Below are 8,814 nucleotides of genomic sequence, written 5' to 3'. Positions count from 1 at the left end.
GGCGGTGAGAATGCGCATGGGAATGGGAAGCAGAATGTTCCCACGGTCCTGTGCAGGGTTGCCGGTGGGCACTGCCGTGGGAGTGGACAGGAAGGATGGCGAGGGGGGATGTGAGCGATGGACTGGAGTGGAGTGCAGGGGGTGGTGGTCCCCGGCCCCCTCACATTTCCCAGCACCCTGCTCTCCCTCCCAACCATCCACTCAGGACCAGCCACGGGGCCCCGGGGTAGCCCAGCGGGTTTATTATCGGAGAGGAGACATACAGAGCAGCTGTGCCAGCCCAGGGCACCGGGCACCCCGGCACAGCCAGGGCTTGGCACAGAAGCAGAGCTGGGGGAAGCCAACACAGGGGGCTGCAGGTGCCCCACCGTGGGATCCGTTCCCCCAGGAGCTGCCCCACGGTGCGATCTGTGCCCCCGGGGGGCTGCGGGTGTCCCACAGCGGGATCCATCCATCTGGGGGCTAACGGTGGTCCATGGTGGGATCCATCGCCTCCGGGGATGTGGGCGCTCTGCAGCAGGACCTGTTCTCCCAGGAGCTGCCCCACGGTGGGATCCTTCCCCCCGGACGCTGGAGGTGTCCCACAGCTGGATCCGTTTCACTGGAGGCTGTGGGTACCCCACAGCTGGATCCACCCCCTCAGGGGCTGTGCGACGGTGGAATCCATCCCCTCGGGTCTGTGGGTACCCCAAGGTGGGATCCATGCCCTCAGGAGCTGCTGGTGCCCCATGGCAGGACTTGTGCCCCCAGGGGCTGGTGGCAGGGATGGAAGGGGATGGCAGGAACGGGTCCTTTTGTCCCTGGTCCATAACGTATATAAATATAGAGGCTGTGTGTATCCATCCTATGTATATATGTACAGCGGGGGGGCACCCCGGTGGTGCCCATCACTGGGGCGTCGGGCCCCTCACTGGAGCCAGGCGTCGCTGTAGAGGGAGCGGGCCTTGGCGTGGCGCCGGGGCGCGGCGCTGGCGTTGAGCACGGCCACGCTGCGCCGGCTGGAGCTCACCACGTCCTTCACGAACCCGGCACAGTCGGGGCACACGTCCCGCAGCACCGAGCCCTGGGCGTAGATGTGCGGGAATTCCTCCTCCACCCGGCGCCAGCACGGCCCCGACAGCGAACTGCGACACAAAGCACTCCGTCGGCACCCAGCGGGAGCAGGAGGAGGAGGAGGGGGGAGGAATGGGGAGGAAGGCTCAAGGACTCACTGGAAGGGCTCCCTCCGGCGCAGCGGCAGCGCCTTGGGCAGCAGCGAGCCCGGGAGGCTCTCGAAGCCCAGCGCGTAGACGGGAATGTGAGCCAGCTTCTTGGAAGGCATCTTCATCTGCCGGGATGTGGGAGTCAGGACGGGATGGGACGGGGACAGGGGTGGGATGGGACACGGTTGGGATAGGGCGGGGTAGGGATAGGGACTGGGCAGGGGCAGGGATACGGATGGAGTGGGACAGGGGCAAGGATGAGATGGGGCAGGACAGGGACAGGATGGATCAGAGAAATAACAGGACACATACAGGGACAAGGCAGGACAGGGACGGGATGGGGCAGAGATAGGGAAGGACAGATAGGGAGGATGCAGGACAGGGATGGGATGGGATGGGGTAGGGACAAGGGAGAACAGAGACAAGACAAGAACAAAATGGGGCAAGGCAGGACTGGGACACAGTGACACTGCCCAGGGCCAGTCCCTTACCTTCAGGCTGCAGGAGCTACAGACAGACCTGGGGACACAGAGAGAGGTGTGATAGTGGGGCCATCACAGGGACCCTCCTGCCACCCTCCCAGCCCCGTGACATGGAACAGCACAGTGCTCACCGCTTGCAGAAGAGACAGGCTGCGGGCCAGGAGAAGAGGGGGAACTTGGCCCTGCAGCAGCAGCAAACCTGCAGGCAGAGTGGGGTGAGTTGGGGTTGGGCGGGGGTACACCTCCACCAACCCTTCTGGCTCCCTGGCCCCATTCCCACCTTCCCTCTCCGCAGGCTGCTGTACAGCTCCTTGCTCTGCAGGAACTTCTCCATCTCAGCCTTGACCAGCACCCTGCGGACATTGATCATCTCCTCCACGGTCAGGGCCAGGCTCTCCACGGGGTGGCTGAACTCCTGCAGGACAGGGGGATGTCACCATGAGCTGTGGCAGAGGGAGCCATGTGCCCACAGTCACGCTTGCCTGGTGTCCCCAGCCCTGGTGTCCCCAGCCCCGGTGTCCCTAGAACCCACCAGCCAGAGGTGCTTGGAGCTGGTGGTGGGGGCAGCGCTGGATCCGTCCTCCGGTCTCTCCTCCACGGCGCCGAGGGCAGCCCGGGGCGGTGCTGGCCCATCTGGCAGCTGGTGACAGCTGGCAGGGACAGAGCCTATGAGGAGGGACAGGGAGGTCATGGTGAGGCCATGTTACCTGGTGCCACCACTGACACAGGGCATGGCACAGCCCCCTGGGGATGGGGACATGGAGACCTCCAGCAGTACCTGAGCGGGGCCGGGACTCGGGCTGCAGTGGCTCCAGGTCCTGGGGTGCAGCCTGGTCACCCCCCAGCTGGCTCTGCAGCTGTGCCAGGTCCTGCTCTGAGAAGGAGCGATCCCGCTTCAGCGGCACCTCTGTGCCTGGAGAGTCCTCATCCTGCAAGGCCATGGGCACCACATCACCCCAGGGACCTGGCACCCCCCATGTCCCCCCACCTCCAGGGTCCCCCCTTGCCTCTGAGAGGTTCATCTCCTCCATCTCGGCCAGGGTGGGTGCCTTGAGGAGGACGCGTGGCCGTGGGCGTGTGGGCATGGCACTGGCCGGGCACCGAGAGAGCTCGAGGCAGGAGTTGGAGGCCAGGCGGCCAGCACAGGCATGTGGGATGCAGGGCAGGGAGCTGTACCCTGCAGAGGGACAGGCTCAGCACCATGGGGATGGGCACAGAGCTGGCGCATCACAGCAGGGAGGGGACACTGGTACCTTTCTGCTCCACAGGCCGGAGCTTCCGCTCCTGCCTGATCTCCTCCAGGATCTTCTCATGGAGCGTCCTCTGCTTTTGGGGCAGGGGCCGCAGCCGTCGCTCTGATGCCTGTGGGATGTGTGGACAGGACCTCGAGTGGTAGCCATGGCTCAGGGATGGCACTCCCAGGGTAGGCATGGCACCATGCCAGGGAGATGTCCCAGTGCCAGTGCTCACCTGCTTCAGAGGGGGCCGGGAGCGGATGAAGTCGAGGATGAGCTCGTGGGCATCCTTCTTCACCCGTGGAGGGATGTCTCCATCCACCTGGGGAGGGCAGGGGGTCAGTGCCAGGCTGGGGCATGGCAGGATGGAGGGTGAGGGGCTGGCACCGTGGCTGCGCTCACCATGACCTTGCGGAGTTTGTAGTTGCGGGCACGGATGTCCTGCATGAGCATCTCGAAGGGCGTGAGCTGGTACTCAGTGGGCAGCGGGTTGAACTGCTTCTCCTGCACCTTCTTCAGCTTCACACCATGCCGCAGCTCTCGCATCAGCTGTACCCACAGCCGGGCCTGGGGGGTCACATGGACACAGCGTCAGCACCCACCCACCCATCATGGCCCCCATGCCCCAACGTGCCACTGTACCCAGTCGGTGTTGCGCAGGCTGCCCAGCTCCGCCGCCGGCCGCTCCTCCTCTTCCTCATCCTCCTTCAGCTTCTGCAGCAGCTGTTGTGGTACAAGATACTGTCACCCTGCCCTGGTGGCACTGAGGGTCCAACTGAAACCATGTCATGGGGCTGCAGCACTGAGGTACACCCAAAAACACCCACATTCCCAGCTGGCACAGCACTCTGGGAGATGTTATGGCTAAACGCCGGCACCAGCAGCCCTGGTGGGATGGGCAGAGAGGGCACCAGCTGGCTTCCCTGGCTAGGTAGCAGTGCCAGTGGGCACCCACACTCACCTCCTTGGCATCACGGATCTTGGCGAGGAAGGCCATGAGCTCCACAGTCTCAGCAAAGAGCGCGCGGCACACAGCCTGGTAGTGCGCCGGGGCGCCGGCGGGGTCGGCCAAGCGGGCAGCACAGCACCGCATGGCCTGCCCGAAGGTGCGCACAGTGCGTGGCGGTCCCTCGCCCCCTTCCTCCTCCTCCTCCTGCCCCCCATAGCCCTCGTCAGCTGTGGCACAGCCGCTGTCCTCTGAGTCGCTGTTGGTCATCAGGTCAATGAGCTGCTCCAGGCGTGGACTCAGCTCCCGCTCCTCGTTCTCATCCAGCCCCCAGTCCAGTGCCCGGTACACGGCGAAGCCCAGCGACTGCACCATCTGCAGGACATGGCATGGGCTGGGCATCGGATGTACCCTGGCACCAGCTACCCCCCCACCCATCAGCGCTGGGTCCCATCCCAGGACCCATGGGCGAGGGGACCAGGTGGCAGCGCCCACCCCACACTGGCGTGTGATGGCAGATGGGGCCAGTCATTGGCCCCTGCATACCTGGGCTTCGGCGGAGGGCGTCAGCAGCGCGGGGAGGTCTAGGGGAGGAGGGAAGAGTCACAACTTGCACCCACAGCCCCGCACTGGGCATCCCACCCCACATCACCTGGGGATGTGGTACCCACCCAGCTCGGCTGTGAGGTATCCACCCTGAGCAGGTCCCACCCCCAGCAGTTTCTACGCCAACCTGAGACTCCCGTTCCTGGCTGCTCCCATCCTGTCCTGGACCCAGGGCACGGCTCCATGGGGCAGTGGGCACCAGCACATTGAGCCCTGGCATCAGGCAGTGGCAGCGCAGCCTCCAGGGGGCACATAAGGGGGGCACAGGCATTCCTTTATCACTCACCTCCAGGGCTGGAGGGAGCTGAGAGCTCTGCAACCATGGGGAAATGCCCCTGCATCCCTTTGGGCTGTGGGCACCAGGAGTGTGGGTACTAGGAGTGTGGGCACCAGGAGTGTGAGCACCGGCAGTGTGGGCAGTGGCAGTGTGGGCACTGACATCATGAGCACCAGCAGTGTGGGTACCGCACTGTGAGCACTGGCAGTGTGGGGACTGGCAGCCACAACTGGAGCATGGCACACACACACGCACACATAGAGCCCAGGACATGCTTGTGGGCAGCTCAAACTCTCCTGGCAGCCGCAGGACAAGGAACATGAGTGGTCTCTGCAGTGTCCCCAGGGCTTCCAGCTCCACTTCCCGACCATTAGCTCTGCATTGAGCTAATCAATGCGGCAGCTGCAAGGATATGCCAGTCGTGTGCCAGCCAGGAACGGACTGCAAGGGCAGCTCCAGTGGTGGTCACAGTGCCACACACAAACCCATTACCAACCCATCTGCCCCAGCCATGCCCAGTTCCCACTGCAGTGCCAGCCCTGGGATGCCATCATTGCCCTGCAGTTGGTGCCTGGCCAGCAGGATGAGCCCAGTAGGTCCCAGCAGCTCCCTCCAGCCACTGGGATACAGCTAAGGAGGGAGTTCCCATGGGATAGGGGACTGGAGTGGCTCCAGAGGGTGCTGTTGGCTCACTCAGCGTGGATCCAGCCCCATGCCCAGGCAGAGCTGCCAAGCCACGTGCCAGGATGTTACCACCACCTGCAGCAGTGCCCAGAGGCACCCAGAGCCCTTCCAGCCTCAGGCTTCACTGTGAAGAGGCCTGATTCATCTCTGGGGAGATGGCTCAGGTTGGCACAGAAGTGACCTGGTAGGAGGAGGCAGCACGGTGCCACTGGCACAGTATCACTGGCATGGTGGCACTGGCAAGTGACACCAGCTCCAGCCCCACAGTGGCTCAGGGCAGGGTGTGGGGCCATTCCCAAGCAGGACCAGTAGAGCCGGTGTGACCACGCCATGCCCAGATGCCACAGGCACGTGCCGTGCCCGTGTGTGTCCCTGCCTTGGGCATGGAGATGCCCAACACGCCCTGGCGTCTGCCCGGCCACCGGCATCAAGGCCATTCGGTGACCCCACAGCACCGGCCCCTGTGGCCTTGCCGTTGGATGAGACAGGTGGAGCATTGGCTGCACTCCAGGTGCTCCTGGAGCCTCCCAGTGTCACCGCTGGCAGCTGGCCCAGCCTAGTGACACCCCAGAACCGTCACAGCTGTGGCTGGCAGTGCCAGTCTCCCACGGAGAGATGGCTGGGAGGCTGAAGGTCGGAGATGGGGCTGTCCCATGTGCCACGCACAGGGGGCTGGGGCAGGACGAAGTGCCCTGCATGTGCAGGTGTGGATGACCCATGGATGTCCCTGTGGGTGTCCCCGTGTCTGTCTGTCCTTGCCGTGTGTGTCCTGCAGCCTCACGGTGGATGCCAGGACCACGCACACCCCTACATCCAGGTCCAGCCTCACTGGGTTAGCCGGGAGGCCCTGCCGGTGTCAGTGTCGGTGCCACACCAGCCCTGGACCCTGAATTCATCAGCCCATCTTCCCTGCCAATCCCTGCAGTGCCGGTGCCAGTCCCCACCGCCGGGGCCAAGGCTTGGGGCTCATCCCTGTCCCCGCCTCTGCCGCCTTCCTGCCCCCCGGTGCTGGTACTGTCCCTCTCTCCATCCTCACAGTCTCTCCCAGCTTCTCCAGTGCCCTCTCTGCACCGCTCCCCTGCGGCCGTTGCCTCTGTGCCTGCTCCCCCCGCGATGTCGCTTCTCCTGCCTATCCGTTGCTCGCAGTACAGGTCCTTCTCCACCGGCGCCGGTCCCTCCCGCCAGGGCCGCTGCGGTTGCCCCCCCCGCAGCCGATATCCCTCGTCCCTCTGCGTCCCCGACGCCGGTGCAGCACCCCCTGCCGGTGCCGGTAAGTCCCGGTGCCGGTAAGTCTCAGGTGCCCGCTCTTTAGGCTGGTAAGACCCAGTGCCCCGGGTCCCAGGGCCCGTAATTCCCAGTGCCTGTAAGTCTCGGTGCCGGTAAGCCCAGTGCCTCACTCCCGGTACCAGTAAGCCCCGGTGCTGGTAAGCCCCGATGCCGGTGCCCCGTTCCTGGTGCCGGCAGGCCCTGGTCCTGCTAAGCCCCGGTGCCAGTAAGTCCGGGTGCCCGGGTCCCAGGCCCAGGAAGCTCCTGTGTCCCGGTGCCGGTGCCTCGCTCTCGGTGCCGATAAGTCCTGGTGCCGGTAAACCCTGGTAAGCCCCAGTGCCGTTAAACCCCGGGTCCCGGTAAGCTCCGGTAAGCTGTGGTAAACTCCGGCTCCCGCGGTGCCGGTAACTCCTGGTGCTGGCAAGCCTCGGTGCCTCGCTCCAGTGTCTGTAAGTCCCGGTGCCCCGGTAAACCCCAGCAAGTCCCGGTGCCCGTAAGCCCCGGTAAGTCCCGGTAAGCCCCGGTAAGCCCCGGTAAGCCCCGCTCGGGGGTGCCGTCCCGTCCCCCCCCGCGCGGGCGCCGCCCGCTCCCGCCCCTCCCGTGCAGCGGCGGCCTCACCGTGCGGCGGGGCGGGCAGGCGGAGGGAGCCGTCGGCGCGGAGGCGGATGTCGGCGGTGCGGAGCGGCGCGGGGGCCACGGGGGCGGCGGCGGCGGCGCGGCAGCCCTGGAAGCAGAGCGCCCAGGCCTGCTCCTCGTTCAGCGGCTGCTCGTAGCACTTCAGCACCTCCTCCAGGGACAGCTCCCGCGGCGGCCCCGCGCCCGCCCGCGCCATCGCCCCATCCCGCACCGCCGAGCGCGGCGGGCGGGGGACACGGGGCGGGGGCGCGCGGGGACACGCCCCCGAACGGCCACGGCCACGCCCGCGCCATCGGCCCGGCCCGTCCCGCACCGCCGGGAGCGCGGGGGGGGCGGGGACACGGGGAGAGGCCCCGCCCAACGCCCAGGCCACACCCACCAACCCGGTGCCGGCACCGCCGGGGGCACCCGTCGGGAGGGGCCGCGGCGGCGCCGGGGGGCACGGGCGGATCGGGACGGCGTGAAGCTCGGTGTGGTACGGTACGGTACGATACGGTATGGTACAGTGCGGCAGGGCACGTTACGACACGGCTCGATATGTATGGCACAGCTTGGTAGGTTGTGGCACGGCTCGGTATGCCATGGCACGACTCTGTGCTGTGTGGCACTACATGGTATCGCGTGGCACTGTACAGTGTGGCACACTCCGTACAGCGTGGCATGGCTCGTTAGAGTGTGGCACGGCACAGCACTGCTCAGTACAGTATTGCATGGCTCAGAATGGCACAGCTTGGCATGGCACGCCACAGCATGGCACATCACAGCTCAGTTCGGGATGGCACAGCTCAGCACGGGACGGTACATCACAGCATGGCCCAACCCGGCCCGCCCAGGCTATAGGACTGGGTACAGGGAGTGGTTGCCCCGGGTTACCTGGGTTTAGGGTGCAGGGCACACACCTGGGCATAGGGCAGAGGGCACAGGGCGTGGGTGCCCCAGGCATGGGGTGCAGGGCACGTGATGAGGGGCAGTGCCCGGGGTGGGTGCAGGGCAGTGCTGGCTGACACCCCACAAGGGACACAAGAGCCCCATTCACCCCGAGAGGATCAGGGTGGCCACAGCACATGGCTCAGCCCTAGCCCTGGCTCCCATCCCACAGAGTACACGTGCCATGTGTGGAGCAGCAGGTGGAGGGACACGATGGCCTTGGGAGTGGGGTCACCTGGGGACACAGAGCAGGAGTGAGGGCAGGAACCCAGGATGCCAGCACTCGTGCGGACACCTGCCATGAGGCACCTGCCTGTAGGGTGCTGGGAAGCCTGGGGAGCTCAGCTGGGACTGGGAGGGAAAAGCCAGGCTGGGACAGGAAAACTCCTCAGATGCCAGAATGTGGTTTGTGCATGGCCAGGAGCAGCAGGAGCAGGTTGAAGGTGCCAGGATGAGATGGAGTCTCTAGGGAGACAATGTCCCTTGGGAACGTGGTGTGGGGATGGCATTCCACAGCCACTGGGAATGGCTGGCATGGCATGGTGCTGATGAT

The 8,814-nt window shown here is 65.7% G+C and overlaps 1 protein-coding gene across 4 annotated transcripts; it reads right to left on the bottom strand.

Annotated features, from left to right (window-relative positions):
• Nucleotides 1–226: 226 nt before the first annotated feature.
• Nucleotides 227–7,584, bottom strand: SPIRE2 (spire type actin nucleation factor 2). 4 transcript variants are annotated; one of them, XM_017816309.1, is made up of 15 exons: nucleotides 7,317–7,584; nucleotides 4,412–4,449; nucleotides 3,881–4,240; nucleotides 3,562–3,642; nucleotides 3,322–3,486; nucleotides 3,155–3,241; nucleotides 2,938–3,046; nucleotides 2,692–2,861; nucleotides 2,463–2,613; nucleotides 2,217–2,350; nucleotides 1,965–2,099; nucleotides 1,816–1,883; nucleotides 1,694–1,721; nucleotides 1,212–1,327; nucleotides 227–1,124 (listed from the first exon to the last, which is right to left on the bottom strand). In XM_017816309.1, exons 1-15 carry the CDS (start codon nucleotides 7,528–7,530, stop codon nucleotides 908–910), a joined length of 2,073 nt encoding a protein of 690 aa, XP_017671798.1. In that variant the 5' UTR covers nucleotides 7,531–7,584; the 3' UTR covers nucleotides 227–907. The 4 variants fall into 4 exon arrangements, with proteins under 4 accessions (XP_017671798.1, XP_017671801.1, XP_017671802.1 ...); XM_017816312.1 differs by lacking the exon at nucleotides 7,317–7,584 and adding an exon at nucleotides 6,839–7,222; XM_017816313.1 differs by lacking the exon at nucleotides 7,317–7,584 and adding an exon at nucleotides 6,469–6,814.
• Nucleotides 7,585–8,814: the final 1,230 nt, after the last annotated feature.

This window comes from Lepidothrix coronata, unplaced genomic scaffold (genome assembly GCF_001604755.1).
Source record: "Lepidothrix coronata isolate B3197 unplaced genomic scaffold, Lepidothrix_coronata-1.0 Scaffold54, whole genome shotgun sequence".
Lineage (NCBI taxonomy): Eukaryota > Metazoa > Chordata > Aves > Passeriformes > Pipridae > Lepidothrix > Lepidothrix coronata.
This window is presented reverse-complemented; position numbering and strand designations above follow the sequence as displayed.

Excerpts from the sequence above, each read along its gene's own strand:
- SPIRE2 (XM_017816309.1), bottom strand. The coding sequence starts at position 7,530 with ATGGCGCGGGCGGGCGCGGGGCCGCCGCGGGAGCTGTCCCTGGAGGAG. Across the intron at positions 4,450-7,316 it reads CCTGCCCGCCCCGCCGCACG|ACCTCCCCGCGCTGCTGACG; the intron begins GTGAGGCCGCCG and ends CTCCTCCCCTAG. Across the intron at positions 3,047-3,154 it reads CCCGGCCCCCTCTGAAGCAG|GCATCAGAGCGACGGCTGCG; the intron begins GTGAGCACTGGC and ends CACATCCCACAG.